Source organism: Aspergillus lucknowensis (genome assembly GCF_044049455.1).
Source record: "Aspergillus lucknowensis strain CBS 449.75 chromosome Unknown BJX67scaffold_3, whole genome shotgun sequence".
In the NCBI taxonomy this organism is placed as follows: domain Eukaryota; kingdom Fungi; phylum Ascomycota; class Eurotiomycetes; order Eurotiales; family Aspergillaceae; genus Aspergillus; species Aspergillus lucknowensis.
This window is the reverse complement of record NW_027263547.1, coordinates 615,209-633,163: the sequence shown is the minus strand read 5'-3', so window position 1 is coordinate 633,163 and position 17,955 is coordinate 615,209. Positions and strand designations below refer to the sequence as shown.

The window sequence follows — 17,955 nt, the reverse complement described above, 5'->3', positions numbered from 1 at the left end:
AATAAGAGAAAATGAAATTCAAAGTCAATTGGAGAGTCGTACCAGTGAGACTAGAATATACCATACGCGAACGCAAGCAACGCTGGACAGTCAATCAAAGAGGTACCTCGTTGAAATCCGATTCCGAGTTCTCCTTTGCTTTGCCCTTGTCTGCGATTTCAGTGCTGGGGACATCGTCTTCTTGTTCTTCTGTTTGCTCAGGCGCGCTTTCCGCTTGGATTTCTTCTCTTTCTTCGTCATCTCGCTCATCTGCGTCAGGCACAGACACTGTCTCATCCGAATTAGCGTCTCCGTTCGTGTCAGACTGGTCCTTCGGCGGTGTTGCCGGCGACTTCGCGGCATCCACATCCTCATCCTTTGGAGGGGGAGGGGGAGGGGGAGGAGACTCATCCTCTGAAGAGGCTCTATCATCATCCTCTGCCCCGGGCTGGCCGCTCGCACTCGCGCCGGGGAATGGAGTTGGCGGCGGTTCAGGGGTGTTCTGGTCCCTTGCTTCACCACTGGGCAGGGGCAAAGACTGGGACTGGGACTGGCGAGAAGGAGACGCCAAGGAAGACGTGGTACGCTGATGTTGTGTCGATCCACGTATAGTTCCAAGCTGTCTGGCCTTGGGGTCTGCGTTCAGATAGTATCCTCGCACACTGACGATGGTCCCTTCCGCCTCGCAAGCATCCACCCACTCAGGCACCACAACCGGAATGTTCATCTCGACGGCCTTCTCCCATAGCGGTCCTCTACCCTCTGAACAAACGAAGTGTGTCGTATCGATTCGGACTGAGTCAATAAGTTTTCCACCGATGCGATCGAGCGCCGCACCGAGGGCCTCCTTCCGCTGGGGGTGAAGGACGCCAGTAGTGACAGTGATACCGGACAGATCTGTCATCTTGTGCGTCCGGCAAGTCAACTTCTCCGACTGATATGTACCCGCGGTCGTACGTAGAACGAGATGGAAGGTGTATTCGGTATGGATGGCAAGGCCGCTGATCTTGGTGCTGCGTGTCTCGAGGGGTCGGGGGATAGACCCAGCTTTGGATCCATTGCGGTATAATGAAAGGGACTTGAGGGACGCGGTAGCCAGGTCAACGGGGTCCCATTCGAGGACCAGGGATGTTTGCGTTGCATTGCGTAGGCGGAGGATGGGCGGGGAAGGAGTTTTGATTCCGTAGGTGTTGAGGATGCTTTTTTGAAGGCTTTGGAAGGAAGCCGCATTTGCAGCTTCCGCGGCGTTATTCCGCGACACGGTGATATCGACGATACTACCAGAGGTGATATTATTTGGGAGCAGGACGGAGGGAAATTCAATCTAGGAGCGAGTTTTAGCATTCAAGGCACGTGGGATGATGAGTCCACAAGGCCATTGGGTTCGGATTTCGCGAGCAGCCCAAGAGAAGGCCCAAGGCGAGTAGCAGTCTGCCCTCTGTCCTCATCTCTGCATGGTAGGAAGGCTTACGAGGCGATTGTCCTGGGTCAAGAGGACGGCGACCCCAGCGTCGACCTTTCCCACGGTTAAGGAGACTAACATTGTGACGGACAGGCACGAAGCGACGGAGTCCGCTGGGTACTTGGCGTCAACAGGGAGAGAAGGGAAGTGTGAGATGAAAGGTGGAAAGTTGGCTGTTTGATGCGAGCCTGGGGGTCGCCAGTAGTTCGTTAGCGAGGGCCGCCAAGCTGAGCCAGACTGCGGACTAAGGGGAGCCCTGTCCCAACAGCGTTCGTCATCTCACCAAATGCCTTTATTTTCGTTTCCTTTTGCTCGCATCGTGGAGATTCTCTCCATTCTATAATACAGAGTACATAATAATACACGGGTATCATTCTAACGATCATCAGGCCAACTCCGATCCCAAGGCCTTATCGCGACCCCTTCGCCAAAGGTTTCTGGCCAGCCCCATACCGCGCCTGCAGTCGCTGGTGGTGTCGCGCCTGTTTGGTTTGCGTCTTTTGTCGTTCCTCCACCAGACTATCTATCAGAGCATCCATCAAAATCTTCATATCCTGCCGGACCGTGGCATATTTCTCTCCGATGCAGGGCGGCTCCACCAGAATATGGATAGTACCTATCAAATTACCCGGAATCCCATCAGGAGTCGCTGAGCCCCCTGTGTTTGACTCCAGACTCCTGCCCTCCGCATCAAACCCTCGTGCTTTTAGTTCCTGTCGAAAAGCCGTTCGTACTCTTCGGGCGCACCATGATCGGACTACTCGCTTGTAATCGTGAATCTCCTTGACTGACGCTCTCCACCATAGCGTATTTCGGTCACGGTTGTCACACATGTGTTGGATTTTTGGGCGGATGGGATCGTTGCGTCGCACGTTTAAGTACCGTAGAGCAATCGGAGGTATGACGAGTTTCGGAGAGAACTTCAGCGTAAACTGCTTGGTGGATGCAATGACCTTCATCTTCAGGCAGAACACGCCGCAGCGGTAGGAGCCAGTGCGTTATCATTGAAAGTGGATGGCGGCGCTGGAAAGATAAACTGGGCGCACGGAGGTAGTACCCCGCTGCCGTCAGGGATATGATCGATATTCAAAGACCAAAGATCATAGCACGCGACAGCAGAGCCTCGAGTGATGAGCACGCAAAGAATACCAAAGGCGGTGAGAAATATTCTGCAAGCCTGAAGCAGATTCAGGCCGCCACCAATCGCTGACATAAGCCATCACAAACTTGATTGAGGGACAATATTTAAGGGCAGAATTGCCCCCCACTTCCACGTCGCTTCGGCTGCCCATCAACCTCTCCCCGCAAGACTCCGGTCTCTTTTTCAATATTCTAATTAGGTATCGCTATCCCAGCAAGTACGAGCTGCTAGGGGGCTTTCAGCATGCCCAAGAATAAGGGAAAGGTATGATTCAAGATCTCTCCTCTGTGCACCCCGCTCTGTTAGACTTTTCGCTTGTGGCGCACTCCTACCACAACCTTTTCAACGGCAATCACTTCTGCAGTTCGGTGAAGTTTCACCGATCTTCTAGTGTGTGGTGGTCGAGATAAACTGCTCTGGAGCAAAAAAGTGACTTAAAATCTTTCACATCTTCCACGCGCCACCGGAGCATACGCTGACACATGGCATCCTACAGGGCGGTAAGAACCGTCGTCGTGGAAAGAACGAGAACGACAACGAGAAGCGCGAGCTCGTGTTCAAGGAAGAAGGCCAAGAGTATGCGCAGGTCGTGAAGATGCTCGGCAACGGCCGTCTAGAGGCGCTCTGCTTCGACGGTGAGAAGCGACTCGCACACATCCGAGGCAAACTGAGGAAGAAGGTCTGGATCAACCAGGGTGATATCATCCTTCTCTCGCTGCGCGACTACCAAGACGAAAAGGGCGACGTGATCATGAAGTACACTGCCGATGAGGCCAGAAGTCTGAAGGCCTACGGCGAGCTGCCCGAGCACGCCAAGATCAACGAAACCGATACGTACGGTCACGAAGGTTTCGAGGACAACGTCGAGTTCGACGAAGACCGCGACAGCGAAGACGAGAAGGACGTCGATATCGACGAACTCTAAAATCATTACCTACCTCCCAATATCCTTGCATTCATACTCCCACAAGAGGCACTGGGTTTCTTCCCGCCAGCTTCGACAACTCGGCCCTTCGTTTCTATAACCGGAATGGCCTTCTTCACCACTCTTTGGAGAGGATTTCCATTACTCCCGGTACGACTATAGATTCGTTACGAGTACAGAGGCTTGTGGTGCCTCCCTGCTCCGGCTTATCCTTAGGGACCAGTGCTCTCCCAAGCTCCAAAGTATGGACCATCGATATTGGGAATACTGGAGGCCCCCCCCCCATGATGAAGCTAGATTGGATATATCTCCTTTCTCCAGCATGGTTTCAACGTCCTGGCAGGCGCTCTTCAGTTTCCGGCGCGTACGGTGTCAGTTCTTTCTGGTATATCTAGTACTCGCGGTGCTTGATCTGTATCTCTTTCTGCTCGCTCCTTCTTTTCTTTGCGAAAAAGCTTGGATGATAGATTAATGAAAGGATCATGAATTCCTCTAAATACTCTTGCAGCGTCTTAGCGTAGAGTAGAAGTATTGTACAAATCATTCCAACTAATCCCCTTCAAAGACGCTCTTCCGGAAAAACCCAACAACTTGTCGTGCAGCCTCCTTCCCCATGAACGGATCCAGCTGCTCAACATCCATATTCGCAACCTCAGCAATATTCTCCGTTTGTAAAATCAACCTCTCCAATACTGGCGGCGAAATCCCAGGGACAGCCCTCAACATCTCCTGAGGGAGAAGGTTAAATGTTCGATGCTCGATCCCCGCAGCCGTCAAGACATCGCCAGGCCCCGTATCCGTAGAAATATCCACGTCCAGACCAATCTGTACAGCGCGAACAGGGTCCGGCTCGGCGGCGTTCTTCTTCAATTCTGCGAAGATCTCAGCTGTTTGGTAGGGTGAGGAAGACCAGATTACTTTCAAGCGCGGGAAGGCGAGGGTTAGGAGAACGAGGAGGTGTTGTGCTGATTTGGGGCTTGCTGGGTTAACGAGGGAACTACTCGACGATAAGGTTGTCGTTGCGGTCCCAGAAGAGGAGAACCCAAGGTCAGTGAGAAAGGTTGTCCCGGGGGTTGTAGCAGACGTGAAAGCGTCAAAGGTGAATGATTTGTTCTCGTCGAATTCGATGAGGAGGAGCGGGTTTTGGTAATGTTGTATCATTGTCTCGGCCTGGTTATAGAGGCGGCCATTGCGAAGGGAGGAAATCAGGTCGCGGACGGATTTGCGCTCGACGCAGATGTCGGGGGTAAGAATATAATCACCGACTGTGAGTTGGCAAGGTATTATGATCATGTTGTTACCGTGGAGTAGTGAGGGGAGAGCGCTTCTGAATTCCCTGACATCAACCACGACACGAGGAGGAGAGGCTGTCGCTGTGAGACGGCCGCCACCAGCAATGCGGGTATTTACTGTACGGAGGAATTGTTCTTGAGGGTCTTCGAGGCTTTTGTCGTGGGTGATTGTTACAGCCATGTTCTGAGATCGCTAGTTAGCCTAATTGCGGAGTCAGGAAGGCTGGAGTGGCGGTCCTTACGCTTCTCTCTTTAATCAGCTTTGTAAATGCGTCCTTCTCACGCCGGACTGCGCTTAGATATCGTTGCTCTTCGACAGAGCCACCATAGTACAGAAAGTACACTCGTACATTCCTGCCTAGGTGGGAGCTGCGGTACACCTCGACTCGCCTTATGAAGGCGGGGTCAGGCTCGTACATAATAATGTATCGAGGCCGGACTTCTTCGAGGATCTGCTCGTCTACATCGCCGTCGTACGTATGCACCATCACTAAGTCGCCCATATCATAAAGCTCGTAAAAGTCTTCCATGTCCTCGAAGTCATCGACAACGATTTCCTCTTTCTGGGTTTCTTCCGTTTCTGTCGGTCGTACCTCATTCAGAAGATCAGACATCTGCTGTGAAGGTTCGGTCTCCGCCTGCACACTAGTATTTGGTGGACGTCCAGGAGCTGGAACTGTGGAGGTCGCACCCCCACCGCGGACTCGACGTCGTTTATTTGGTGGTGCCTTCCCTTGTTGGCTCAGAGGCCGTGGCGAATCGCGGCCAGTTCCTGTCTGGGTTTCCTCGGCCGGCTTCCCTGAGAGATTCTTGTTGACATTCGACAACGAGCGTTTCCAGTCAATATACTCCCTCAGCCTCCTCCGCAACATCACATCCGCGGTACGGCTCCCCGCTTGTTCGGCTTCATTGCCATCAACATCGTCCTGGCTCTCATTTTCTACCTTGGTATGCATCGTTCCTAGGTATTCGCGGAGTTGCCGGCAGATCCTTTGGTCGGTGCACATTATCAGTACCGTGCTGTTTGATTCATCTGGGTTGACAGGGTTAAGATGAGCATCTGTTTCGATTTCCTTGAGAACCTCAGCCAAAACATCCCATTTAGGCTGCTCTTCCAACACAGGTCGAAGTGTAATAGGTAAGGAGGACAATGATGAGGGAGCTGCATCATTGCCAATCTTCCCTTCGTACACCCGAGATTTCGCCGTCTGAAAGAGAACGTGGGCTGCGTCGAGAAACAACCATGGCGAATAATTGTGCCTCGTAGAGCCGGGAGGTGGAGAATGCGCGATTGCGATAGTGTCAAGGTATTTCACAAACGAGACAGCGTCGTAAGTGAGTAGCGCGCTGAGCTGTCAGTGGCATGATTCAAGGCAGGGGTGCGCTGCCGCTGTCGACTCACTGAAGAATTGCTCTAAGATCACTGAGATCGCTCACGATCTGTCTAGTTCTGAAACTCACGCGATGCCACATAGGATCAAGCTGACGCCGAATTGCAATGTCAAAGCTTCTATGTAAAGCACTGTCCAGAGTCCAGTCGGCCATGTCAAGGCCCGTGTTTGCTTTCTTGAGCTCTCCGATACAAAGCTCCACACACTCAAGGACGGCATTCTGTATCTCACGCATTTTGTCGGTCATAGGAACTTCAAGCTCAATGACTTCGGCCTTCCTATGGCCCTCTAACGATTCGGCAACGGTAACGTGGAAGCGCGGCCACAATGACGCTTTCCGCAGGAACAAGTTCCGCAGAGAATTGGCCAGAGGTGAAAATCCCGTGGTGAAAGGCTCCGGGGAATCCGAAAAGGCTTTCAGGAAGCCACTCTTATTGGCATGGCGATAGAGCCGGATTATGAACGCTTCAATCGAAGTCGCGACAATCCTACCTTACTTAGCGGGCAACGTCGCGAATCCGGGGGCCAGAACCTTACTTGTCGGCATGAAGTACAACGAGTCCGGTGACCTTCTCTGGATCGAGTATCTCTAAGGAAGAAGTTAGTAGCCCAAATATGAAAGTAGACAGCTATATGTACTTGACAAGAGATCCACGACTAGTATTCTGGATGTTACACTCAAAATACCACCCTCGGCGTAGATCTTCTCGCTAAATCGGTATCAATATCGAGTTCTCTCAAAGCCGAGAATAGCACGCACCGCATCGGTATCGTGGCCCTATCCGTATTGATGACTTTAAGGCCCCTTGCAAGCGGAGACTTGCTGACTGCATAGTGCTCTGCCAAAGCTGTGGGCTGGTTAGCAGTATTCCATTTGCTGGATACAAATAGTGGTAATCTCCACCAACATACCCTCGCCGATCCATTCATTCTCCCGGTCATCAGCTCCAACCAGCAGCACTAAGTTATTCCCCGCCGCATCATAAAAGTGAAGGAGGTTGGTTAACAAGCGGAGGAGTCCCAGACCTCGAGCGAGGATAACCAGCTCATCTTCCCCGCGGAGTTCGGTGAAGATGTCCTGCTGATATTGCTGGGTTGTAGTTCGTCAGCTAAGATAAGAACGAGTGGAATCACCGCAGTACCTACTAGAGGCAAGGACAGCTTCACCGGTGCATTTTGGCGTTCGGGCGGCATGAGGAGCCGATTGACGCGGACAGAGCAGGAGTTGTCGCGAAGCGAGGCACAATGTGAGCACGAGATCACGTGGTATGATGCAATCTCTCTGGCGTCGTGTTTGGCATGGCATTTGTTCTCTCCGAAGAGTCTGACTGGCGATGTTGAAGCACAATTGCTACTCAGCTTCAACGGCTCGCCGAAGATGCTTCGTCAGGATACAAGTGCTCTTTACATCTACATGGCTGGGGGTCTGGAATCCTGATAGCAATCAAATATTTAGATCAAGGAAAGCTATTTCTGGATTGTGCATTCATTGTCTCTTGACCTGACCTTTGCTTGGGCGAAATTCATGTAAGATTCATTTGTTCAAGCCCTTCATGCGTGCCTCGATCTCCTCTCTAGATGCTTTTGGCGGCATGTCTGAGACAATAATTAGTGGTCGAGAATACCCTCATTCAGGTCAACAAAGCAGCACACTCACTGTCAGGGATCTGGGGCCCCTTTGAGATATAATCTTGGGCGCTCGCCTTCTTGTTTTGCTCTTGGGGCTTGGACGAATCGCCGTCTCTACCTCGAGCTAGAGTCTTGGGGTCTGAAGGAATAACAGGCATCTCGGTGTTTTAATGGTGTTTTAATGTCTGTATAGAGGCCGTGGCTGTTCTGGATGATTGAAATCTAGGGGCGGCCGGAATGAAGAAAGAGGCTGCCTGGAAGTTGATTTTATAGAGGAAGAGTGCGATATGTAATGACGTCATGAATGATGGGAAATAGAGGTCAAGTTGCAGTGGAAAGAGGCTCTTCCGGCTGAATCCTGGGGCCTGGAGTTCTGTTGCGCATTGAAACCCATTTGTCAGATATTCCAAGCATCGTCGTTATTGGAAGCGCACGCCTAGAGTTACCAGGAAGATATTACTTGGGGCATTGTCTTGGGTGCAAAATATATTTCAACCGTTCGGGGAACCCGAGTTGCCCACAAGATAGAAAAGGACATGGTATCAGATTTCAACAACATATTGCTGTTGATTTGCCTTGAAGAATAGGCTAGAATCCCTGAACGCTTTGTGCAATGTACGGAGTAAGGCTGTTGTTGATCCCCGGGGCCACGGGGCGGTGCTGCTTGTTTGGTGCCTCCAACTCCGCTCTCTCTGCCTCTCCCTCAACACTCGACTTCGCTGGGCCACTTGTTCTGCTCTCCAGCGCTGGATTCTCAACCTGCCACAGACTTCCTTTTTCTCGAAACTACCCTACTAACATACTACTACCTCTTGACCTCTCCTAGGTCCATCACCCGCAGTCGATTCTCTCCCAAGAGAGCTCCCCGAATCCAGCCTTCTGCCGCCCGCTGACGGGATCTCCCACCATTTGCCCCCAGAAACAAGCACTATCGGTCCTTCTCACGATTACACCTGAAATGTGTCACCGGAGCTCGACCTGATTACCCCTCTTTCTCTTTCAATTTGTTATCCTGCTCGACTCTACGAATATCTTTCCAATTCCGCTGGCTTCGACATGCCTAGTATCCTGAGCGACGCCGACAAGGAGACGGTGAAGAGAAATGTCCCGAAGCCGGCAAATAAGATACATGCAGTCGCGGTTGCCCGACTCTATGTGGCCTATCCGGACCCGCACAGATGGACATATACCGGTTTACAAGGCGCCGCTGTACTGGCGAACGACCTGGTTGGGCGCGCCTTCTGGTTGAAATTGGTGGATGTATCGGTGAGTGATAAAGCCTCCGCTTCTTAGGATATGGTGGCTAATGCGCACCCTCGTCGTGAGCTATAGCCCGCGGGAAGGGGCGTCATCTGGGATCAAGAAATCTACGAAAACTTCCAATACAATCAGGACCGGACATTCTTTCACACCTTCGAGCTGGACGATTGTCCCGCCGCTTTATCATTCGCCGATGAGAAAGAAGCAAAGACGTTCATCAAGAAGATGTTAGAACGGGAGAAGAACGGAAGCAAAGAAACACGACAGACGCCTTTCGCTTCAACCCGAGGACAAGGGCCAACTCCCGTTGCGAATGGAAAGTCCGGCCGATCGATATTCGGCAGCCTTCTGGGGCATCGGTCGTCTTCGGCCCAGCACGCACCACCGCCAATACCCGCTGAACTGCCTCCTCCCCCCTCGATTCAGGTTGCCCCTCCGCCTCCCCCGGCGGCTGCCCTGTCACGCAAGGAGTTACCTTTTGACACCAGTGATCCTCAAATCAAAGGTGTATTAGCCGAGCTCGAGCAGATGGGCTTCACGGAGGACCAGATCGCGAATAACGCCGACTTCATAAAGTCTTACATTGCGCAAAAACAGGGTAGCGAACTGGAGTCCCCAGCACCAGCTGCTGATGACCAAAGGAGAGGAAAAGCACCGCCTCCCCCACCTCCCGCCGCCCCCAAGGCCGGTGCCCTTAGCCCTCAAAACACTGGTAACAGTGCAGGTAGCCGACGTGGCGCACCCCCTCCACCGCCGCCGACACGCAAGAACCCAGCGAAGACGGATGAGGAGGCAGCTCCAGCACCTACGCGAGAGCCATCGCCGCCGCGGCCAAGGTTCCGCGCCCCTCCTCCTATCGCAGATGCTGGTAAATTCGCCCATACTATTAGCCCTCCCCCTCCTAACCGCCCCCGCGCGGCGTCTGGTGCTAATCCTGGACCACCGCCTCCTCCTCGACCTCCGAAGGCGCCAGTGGATGACGGAGCGTCTCGGTTTGGAGTCCCCCCTCCATTCCAAGGTGACCGAAAGGTGTCAGCTCCACCTGCGCCTCCGAGCCGTAGCCCGCAGCCCCCAGGCCCTCCAGGGCCGCCGCCTCCCCCACCGCGGACGGTAAGCCCTGCATCACCACCCCAGCTTCCTCCGAAAGTGCCCAATGGCCCTACATCGGCTGGCCCTCCTGCACCGCCACCAAGAAGCCCTGCCTCGCAACCCCCACCTGTACCTGGTGGCGCCCGGCCTATTCCACCCCCTCCTTCGGCAAGCGCTGCTCCGCCTCCACCACCACCTCCACCACCTCCGCCATCAGCACATACACCCGCGCGTTCAACTTCGAACGTTCCACCGTCACCGCCGCCGCCACCACCACCGGTAGGCTCCGGGCCTCCACCCCCTCCTTCGGCAAGCGCTGCTCCGCCTCCACCACCTCCTCCGCCATCGGCACATGCACCGGCGCGTCCGACTTCGAACGTTCCACCATCACCGCCGTCGCCGCCACCAATAAGCTCGGGGCCTCCAGCACCTCCGCCACCCCCTCCACCGCCGGCGAGCTCTGGACCCCCGGCGCCCCCGCCTCCACCTCCTCCAGCTACCGGGGGTGTCGCCCCTCCCCCGCCGCCTCCCCCCCCAGGGGCCGGTGCACCACCACCTCCCCCGCCACCTCCAGGAGCCGGCGCACCTCCTCCTCCTCCGCCCCCAGGCGGGGCAGCTCCACCGCTACCTCAGGCTAGTGGAGATAGGAGTAACCTGATGGCAGCTATCCGAGCGTCGGGTGGCGGAGGCTTGAGAAAAGTCAAGGACTCTGAGAAAAGAGACCGCAGTGCAGCGATGATTCCAGGAGGAGCGAGTGAATCTTCAGCGCAAACTCCTAGCACAGGTGGTGGCCCCCAAGGTGGATTGGCGGGAGCATTGCAAGATGCCCTAGCGAAGAGAAAGCAGAAAGTTAGCGGCAGTGGTGAGTAAAAATCTCATAATTTGATATACATGTTTCTAATCAGGCTACAGACGACGAAAAAGATGACGATGACGACTGGTGAGGGAGGTCAGCTATGTGCTTTCCTTGCCGCCCTTAGTTGAATTTTGTCCATTTTCTTGATACCTACATCGACGGTCTTTCTGCGGTATTCCCTCTACTGTCTGCTATATATCGGTTGCGAGCCCTTTAGAAAGCGGCGCTTGGCGAACTTCTCAGAATTCGCAGCCTTGGAGGTTCGCCTTTTCAGTGTTATGCTAACTGATACGGCCATCTGCATTCGTGGGGCTACAAAATCTGATTCACGGAGTCAAAATATTTGTATAGAGCGAGAAATGAAGATAGGTTTCTACGTTAATAGGCGATCCTCTTTCTATCCTGATATGTACAGTGTAGACTGATAGAGGGGCGGAACATTGTTGATCCGAACATGCGAAGAAAATCCGAAGAGCAGAAAGTTGACCCGAAACAAACCCAAGAGAAGCAGAGAACTGAGAAGAAGAGCGGATGTGAGACCGTGAGAAGAAATCAGGGCAGCCCAGTCTCAGCTGGACTTCTCTCAGAAACTCCAAACATGCTGTCCCCTTCGCCGTTGAAGTCCTCCGCCCCGTCAACCTCACTCCTTCGGTTTCTGCGCGCACAGACTGAACCAACCCTCTTCGTGACGACCCAGCCATCAGCATGCCGTCATGCCTCGACCAAGCCTTCAAATCGATCCTCCAACTTATCTCCGCTAAAGAATCCTTCGAGAGCATCTTTCGATCCAGTACCATGCCAGGCACGGCTGGCTTGTGATGTGAGGATCGCCGCAAGAACCCGCAACGCTTCGCGATGTCTCGGTCCGTTGACCCCCTCCAGCTCATTCCAGTCCTCGCCTCGACCGGAACCCTTGAGGTTTTTTTCGTCTACCGGGAGCCGCACTATCCTTCGCAGATTCTTGTATTTCAAAAAAAAACGGGAAGCTGTCGAGAACCGCACCGGACCTACGCTGCTTGACGATGGAACAGACGGATCATTGAACCTTGCTCGAGCCCTTGCGGCCAAAGCTTCGAACGAACTGCGTCTTCGATGTACGGAGTTTGACTTAAATGGAAATGTGACGCTGATGAGCGGGGAGTTCAAGAAAAGTGAGCTGATTGCCAAGGTTAGTCGGCACTCAAGAGGATCGCAATGCAATGGTGGACACTAATCCTGTTTCAAGTACGGACTTCTTCCTCGCGATCTTCGAAAAATCGATTCCTCGACGCTGCCTCACATTTTCGTGCGACCTAGTACTATCTTGATCAACCTCCTTCACCTTCGGGTGCTAATCAAAGCTGACCGTGTCCTGGTTTTCGATGCATACGGCTCGACGGACTCGTATATGCAATCGTTATTCGTGTACGATTTGGAGGGGAAGTTACGGCAGAAGCAGACCCCGGGCGCGGCTGCTTTGCCTTATGAGTTCCGCGCTCTCGAAGCGGTCCTTATCAGCGTCACCACCGGCTTGGAGGAGGAGTTTAACGGTGTTCGGGACCCGGTCGTACGGGTCCTGCGGGCCTTGGAAGAGGATATTGATCGGGACAAGCTCCGGCATTTACTTATCTACTCCAAGAAACTGGGAACGTTTGAGCAGAAAGCGCGACTTGTTCGAGACGCCATCGACGACCTACTGGAGGCTGATGACGATCTCGCTGCAATGTATCTATCCGAGAGAGCGAAGGGTGTTCATCGGGAAGAACAGGATCACCAAGAAGTCGAAATGCTCCTCGAATCTTACCATAAAGTATGTGACGAAATCGTGCAGGCCAGCGGGAATCTGGTCACCAGCATCCGCAACACGGAGGAAGTGTAAGTCTCAAATCCTTTAGAACGTCGTCGAAAGCCCCACAGCTGATTTCAACAGAGTGAAAGCTATACTAGACGCCAACCGCAACTCTTTGATGCTTCTTGACCTGAAAGTCAGCATCGGCACCCTTGGTCTTGCCGCAGGGACCCTCTTCTCCGCCCTCTACGGCATGAACCTGAAAAACTTCATTGAAGAATCCGACATCGGCTTCGGTGCTGTCTCCGTAACGTGCTTTGCTATTTCCGCACTAGTCTGTGTCTATGGCCTCGCAAGACTACGCAGACTGCAACGCGTTCGCATGTGGGGTGAAGCCGGCGCTGGTGGTTCCGCCGTCCTCCCCCTCCACTCCCGAAACAGTGCCCTCCCAAGCCACCGCGCAAACTGGCGTGCAGATTCCGTCGAGCCCGTATGGGGTGGTATCCCTGGCGAGGGGAGAACTGAGCGGATGAAGCGTCTCAAGGACAGTGCGGCTGCTGCATCGGCTGCCCGGGCTGCTGCATCGGAGTCGGCCAAGAATAGAGCTGCGTCTTTGCAGCGAGTACTCAAGTTTTCCTCCGAATCTGGACCCCCATCCAAGGCACGGGATACCACGGCCCAGGGCTGATATCCAACATGGTGGCTCTGCCTATCCACATACCATCTTCTATCCTATTTTTATACTCACCCCTCACATCTAATAATGTTTCGGCGCTACCTGCCATCCCGCCCCATATCTGAAAACATGGCATTCATCTGCATTTAAGGCATGGAAGGAGTCGGTTCCATTTATGATGCTCCCACTCATGATATTTAGACCAATATGCTTGCATCCTCTGGCTCTTTCCCCTTTTCGCATCCACATACCCTTGATTCAATGGAGTTGGAACTTTTTTTTGGGGCCCATCATCGTTCTGAGTATATAGACAGGTTAAACTCCCCGATCAATGTACATCTAGACCTAGAAAGCCACTTTATTTTTTGAACTATCACGAGACAAACCGCGGAAAGCAGCTGGGTATCTAACTTTTATCCAACCCTTTCCCTATATCATATGTGAACTACTCAATTACTTTCCCTTTTCCTAAGCATGAGCATGGCTATGCGCAATCCCACCACCACTCGTCAGCCCCCTCGCCCTCTCAACCCAGCCCTTCGCGGCAATATAAACGCCCCCTTCGCGGGCACACTCCTTCCTCACAATTTCATTAACCCTCTCAAGAATTTCTTCTTCTTTTTCTTCATCCTCCTCCTTCCTCCCCTTCCCAGCAATCCCACTAGTCCCACCACCCCCATAATACAATCCCTTCATCCTCCCAAGAACGCCTATATTCCTCGTACTCGGGATCCGTAACAACGTCTTCTCAACCGTATACCCAACTTCCTCCGCAACAGCAACAAGTTTATCCGTCAGCGACCCATAGCTCGATTTATTGAACGCGCTATTTCCCGGATCCGAGGCAGCGAGCTTGGATTGTCGGAGGGCCTTTAGGTCCCCGGTTTTCCCTTGCCCTGTTTCATCTTCCTCCCTATCCTTGTCTTGGACGTTGGGGTCGGAGGCTGGCTGTGAGGCCTTGGCCTTTTTCTGCGGTGGGTGGCGATATCGTGCCCCGGAGAGAGAATGTGAGCAGCACGGAATTGCGAGGAATGGAGGTGGGTGGGATGGATTGAGTAGTGCGGCGAGAAGGGGTGTCCAGAGCGTGAGTTCGTCGGCGTGGTTTGAGATTATGAATGTGTCTGGCGTGAAGGTGGGAGGGGTGGCTGTGTGTATCTTCACTTTCGAATCAGGAAGTCCAAGGTTCGGAGAGGTGAGGTCCGAAGACGAGAGTTCATCGGCGAAAGGTTTGGGGATATAAAGCTCTTCCCTGAGATACTGTTGCACTGAGGCTGGAAATATCCCCCACGTCTTCCGTCGGCGTGCGTCGAAGCCCCAGCCGCTATATCCCTCATGGAGGAGGATGTAAACGAGCACACCATTTCCGCAGGCGATGTCTACGAAGCCTGGGAAGTTTGAGACAGAGCCGCTTTTCAGACTATCATTGAACTCTTCTTCCTTCGTTGTTGAAGGTTGATTGTCTTGTTGTTCGTCCAGAGGAACGCACCCATACATCTCCCTCCACAATTCAACCAAGAACGCAGCAACACCCAAGTCCTCAAAGACATGCTTGCTGGGTTCCGTGCTCTCAACCCACCGAGTGCAAAGATCAGCCGCGTATTTTGTCTTTAGCCGCGCATAGGTATCCTGGACTCTCTGTCGCGGGATCACATTGTCCTTAATGGGCGCATAGGGACTGCGCGTTGCAGGCGTTTCATTCAGGCGGTGCTTTGTGATCCGGATTTGCACGTCGAGGAGTTTGGACAGCGTGCGTTCTAGGCGGGTTTGCACCGGTTCGGTTCCGTAGGGGAGGAAGTGGATAGACATAACCCCCTTCCCCGATGACGCTTCTGGCTCCGCTCTGGACCCAATTGCCCCCGGCTTCGTGGAGATGACAGGAGGAGAGGAAGAGTCATAGATAAGAGCCAGAGACCGGAGTAGAGGATGGTAGAACGGCAACTCCTCCATCCCCGAGACGTGCGGCGTATAAACTACCAAGAACCGTGTCGATTCCGACCTCTGTGCAGATAAAGTAGCTTCGTAAAAATGGCACGTCTGATCCAGCGGCCGATCAAGCTGGCTGTTCCTCGGAATCAGCCTCCTCACCACCGTCCTTGTCAACTCGAACCCGGGCACATCGGGGGCTGGGAGGGGCTGAGGTTCCTGAGTGTCAGCCTGGGTCTCATTCTCAGCCTCTGTATCGAACAGGATGTCTGCACGAAACAGGACAGTTGAGTTCAGTCCCGGATTGGCCAAGAGGAAATACGTTGTTTGTCGGACGGCCTCGGTGCTGAAGGACAATCCATACTCCGTCAAATCGGGGGAGGTCATCCACCGCCCGTTTGATTCGGAGCAAGTACTTAGGACGGACGACGGCTCGAGGGTCTCGGAGAGCGGTTTTCCGGAGAGTCGTGCTACATCTCTTTGTGCTTTTTTAGCCCTCCACATCCTGCCTCTCTCTTTTCATGGAGGTGTGGAAGGTTCGTGATATTGGCTGAAGAAGAAAGTGATGCTTAGTCATTATGCTTTGAGCCTTTCGCAAAGTTACTCAGAGTAGTTCGGTAACACCGTTATCTCGGATGTATCTACTTTCGGGATAGAAGAGTCGTGAGAGATAATGAGAGATAATATCAATTCTCCAGCTCCTGATGAACGACGATTAGGACGCTATGACCAATGGTGACCGTACAGGAACGGGCTCTGAGATCAGGTTGAGATCCCACGACGCAACCCCACCTCCGCCGACTATAAGGCTGGACAACCCCCCAACCGCCCTCCCGCCTTTTTTCCCTCGTTGGTCAACGGACCGTATCACCCACTCAATTCAATTTGATTGGCTTTAAATAGAGAAGAGGATTTACGAAAATGGCGCCTCGCTGTTTCATTATCCGCCATGGCGAAACCGAATGGTCGCTAAACGGCCGGCATACAGGAACCACAGACCTGCAGCTAACAGAAAACGGAGAGAAGCGGATCAAAGCGACGGGGAAGGCGCTTGTGGGGAATGACAGACTTATTGCGCCGAAGAAGCTCGTCCATGTGTATGCTCTCAAACCCAGTTTTCCCCTTTTTGTCCTTGTGCTCTAGGCTGCAGGACTGACAATGCGGTCCCAGATATGTCTCTCCCCGCCACCGTGCGCAACGAACGCTCGAACTCCTAGAGATCGGATGTAAAGAGAGACTCCCCTGGGTAGAGAAACGGAAGCCGGAGGGCGAGGAACCGATTCGGACAGAGGCGAAAGTCGAGGTCACCGAGGCCATTCGGGAATGGGACTACGGCGACTACGAGGGGTTGACGAGTAAGCAGATTAGGGATTTGAGAGCAGCGCGCGGAGAAGGGTCTTGGGAAATTTGGCGGGATGGATGCCCCGGAGGAGAGTAAGACATTCCCCCAACTTCGTTCGTTCATGCAGTGCCTTGTATAGCGGCATTTCCTCATTATCTACCAGATCCCCCGAAGATGTCATCAAACGGCTGGACGCATTGATCGCCGAGATCAGAGAAAAGCACCATGGTCCGTGTCTCACATCGGGTGGAGAGGAGGGAGGAGACGTGCTAATTGTCGCCCACGGTCATATCCTCCGAGCGTTTGCAATGCGCTGGACAGGAAGGCCGTTAACAGAGACAGCGCTGATACTGGAGGCCGGGGGGGTGGGCACATTGAGGTAAGAGGACCCGAACACGCTACCACCGTGTCCTTTAGCTCATTCCGATTGCCTGAATCCAGCTATGAGCATCATAACATCGAGGAGCCGGCAATTATCCTGGGCGGAGGCTTCGTCGTAGAGAACTGAGCTTCAGCAACCTAGCCTGAAGTTAGAGAGATGCACAATCCTTCGTTAGACTGTAATAGAAAGAGTGAAGAAACCTTTCTCGCTCTGTGCCTAATGTTCGTAACATATTTGATCACTTCTTGTCATCCTCCTTGACGCCCTCCTCCCCAAGAACCTTCGCAGACCCCATGAAGAGCGCCCCCACATACCCGCCCAAGAACCGCATATCCTCCGCTTGGACCGCTGTCATCCGCAAAAGGTTCTCGGTATCTGCTAAATGAGCGTTAAGTTGCGCGAGGTGTGAATGTAGGTGCGCGTACTGGCGCGATTTTGCGACGGACATGGATGAGGGAGCGCCTGTGGAGGCGGACGCGATTGAAGAGGGGACGATGGAATGGCGTGGGATGGATTGGGAATGAGAGGGTTGGTGCGAGGAAGGCATTGTGTTGTTTTGGAGTGTTCTAGACTCCCTTTTTCTCGAGCTATGGGCGGACTGCGACGGTGAAGCTGAAGCAGTATTGGTTGAACATGGGAGTTGGTGGGAGACCCCCAGGGGGTGTTTGTTTACGGCTCCAGATCACGTGCGGGATGTTTGAGTGATTCCCCGACTCCGGGGAAATTGTCTATCGATCGAATGATCTATTCTTGTTGAATCTCAATCAAATATGCACAGCCTGACTGGTCACAGTACCCTGATTAGAATAGCCTGCAAGAACAACAAAACCCAGCCTATTC

General features: G+C 53.3%; 10 protein-coding genes across 10 annotated transcripts; 4 read left to right on the top strand and 6 right to left on the bottom strand.

The window, feature by feature from the left end:
• Positions 1–94: 94 nt before the first annotated feature.
• BJX67DRAFT_377288 (putative chitin biosynthesis protein (Chs5)) lies at positions 95–1,522 on the bottom strand (the record flags this gene model as incomplete). The annotated part of the gene is made up of 2 exons (XM_071032067.1): positions 95–1,303; positions 1,451–1,522. The coding sequence occupies 2 exons, from the start codon at positions 1,520–1,522 to the stop codon at positions 95–97; spliced, it is 1,281 nt and encodes a 426-aa protein (XP_070890501.1).
• A 195-nt stretch (positions 1,523–1,717) lies between these two features.
• On the bottom strand, positions 1,718–2,657 carry BJX67DRAFT_342477 (uncharacterized protein). Its single transcript, XM_071028029.1, has one exon. It carries the CDS (start codon positions 2,398–2,400, stop codon positions 1,852–1,854), a length of 549 nt encoding a protein of 182 aa, XP_070890500.1. The 5' UTR covers positions 2,401–2,657; the 3' UTR covers positions 1,718–1,851.
• A 62-nt stretch (positions 2,658–2,719) lies between these two features.
• BJX67DRAFT_342474 (translation initiation complex factor eIF1A) lies at positions 2,720–3,986 on the top strand. The gene is made up of 2 exons (XM_071028028.1): positions 2,720–3,011; positions 3,079–3,986. The coding sequence occupies exon 2, from the start codon at positions 3,178–3,180 to the stop codon at positions 3,505–3,507; it is 330 nt and encodes a 109-aa protein (XP_070890499.1). The 5' UTR covers positions 2,720–3,011; positions 3,079–3,177; the 3' UTR covers positions 3,508–3,986.
• A 70-nt stretch (positions 3,987–4,056) lies between these two features.
• BJX67DRAFT_377286 (ssDNA endodeoxyribonuclease RAD1) lies at positions 4,057–7,384 on the bottom strand (the record flags this gene model as incomplete). Its single annotated transcript, XM_071032066.1, has 8 exons — positions 4,057–4,983; positions 5,042–6,146; positions 6,202–6,678; positions 6,728–6,779; positions 6,830–6,900; positions 6,951–7,038; positions 7,103–7,280; positions 7,337–7,384. 8 exons carry the CDS (start codon positions 7,382–7,384, stop codon positions 4,057–4,059), a joined length of 2,946 nt encoding a protein of 981 aa, XP_070890498.1.
• A 340-nt stretch (positions 7,385–7,724) lies between these two features.
• Positions 7,725–7,977, bottom strand: BJX67DRAFT_377285 (uncharacterized protein; the record flags this gene model as incomplete). The annotated part of the gene is made up of 2 exons (XM_071032065.1): positions 7,725–7,786; positions 7,848–7,977. 2 exons carry the CDS (start codon positions 7,975–7,977, stop codon positions 7,725–7,727), a joined length of 192 nt encoding a protein of 63 aa, XP_070890497.1.
• A 449-nt stretch (positions 7,978–8,426) lies between these two features.
• On the top strand, positions 8,427–11,231 carry BJX67DRAFT_163545 (WASP family protein). Its single transcript, XM_071024980.1, has 3 exons — positions 8,427–9,085; positions 9,152–11,030; positions 11,081–11,231. Exons 1-3 carry the CDS (start codon positions 8,876–8,878, stop codon positions 11,110–11,112), a joined length of 2,121 nt encoding a protein of 706 aa, XP_070890496.1. The 5' UTR covers positions 8,427–8,875; the 3' UTR covers positions 11,113–11,231.
• Positions 11,232–11,295: 64 nt separating this feature from the next.
• Positions 11,296–13,708, top strand: BJX67DRAFT_163603 (CorA family magnesium transporter). Its single transcript, XM_071024982.1, has 3 exons — positions 11,296–12,192; positions 12,250–12,878; positions 12,934–13,708. Exons 1-3 carry the CDS (start codon positions 11,479–11,481, stop codon positions 13,478–13,480), a joined length of 1,890 nt encoding a protein of 629 aa, XP_070890495.1. The 5' UTR covers positions 11,296–11,478; the 3' UTR covers positions 13,481–13,708.
• On the bottom strand, positions 13,709–16,231 carry trm44 (tRNA (uracil) methyltransferase). The gene has a single exon (XM_071024981.1). The coding sequence runs from the start codon at positions 15,893–15,895 to the stop codon at positions 13,937–13,939; it is 1,959 nt and encodes a 652-aa protein (XP_070890494.1). The 5' UTR covers positions 15,896–16,231; the 3' UTR covers positions 13,709–13,936.
• Position 16,232: 1 nt separating this feature from the next.
• On the top strand, positions 16,233–17,297 carry BJX67DRAFT_163605 (histidine phosphatase family protein). The gene is made up of 4 exons (XM_071024983.1): positions 16,233–16,488; positions 16,562–16,825; positions 16,897–17,112; positions 17,175–17,297. Exons 1-4 carry the CDS (start codon positions 16,313–16,315, stop codon positions 17,239–17,241), a joined length of 723 nt encoding a protein of 240 aa, XP_070890493.1. The 5' UTR covers positions 16,233–16,312; the 3' UTR covers positions 17,242–17,297.
• A 56-nt stretch (positions 17,298–17,353) lies between these two features.
• On the bottom strand, positions 17,354–17,662 carry BJX67DRAFT_377281 (DASH complex subunit HSK3 family protein; the record flags this gene model as incomplete). Its single annotated transcript, XM_071032064.1, has 1 exon — positions 17,354–17,662. The coding sequence occupies one exon, from the start codon at positions 17,660–17,662 to the stop codon at positions 17,354–17,356; it is 309 nt and encodes a 102-aa protein (XP_070890492.1).
• Positions 17,663–17,955: the final 293 nt, after the last annotated feature.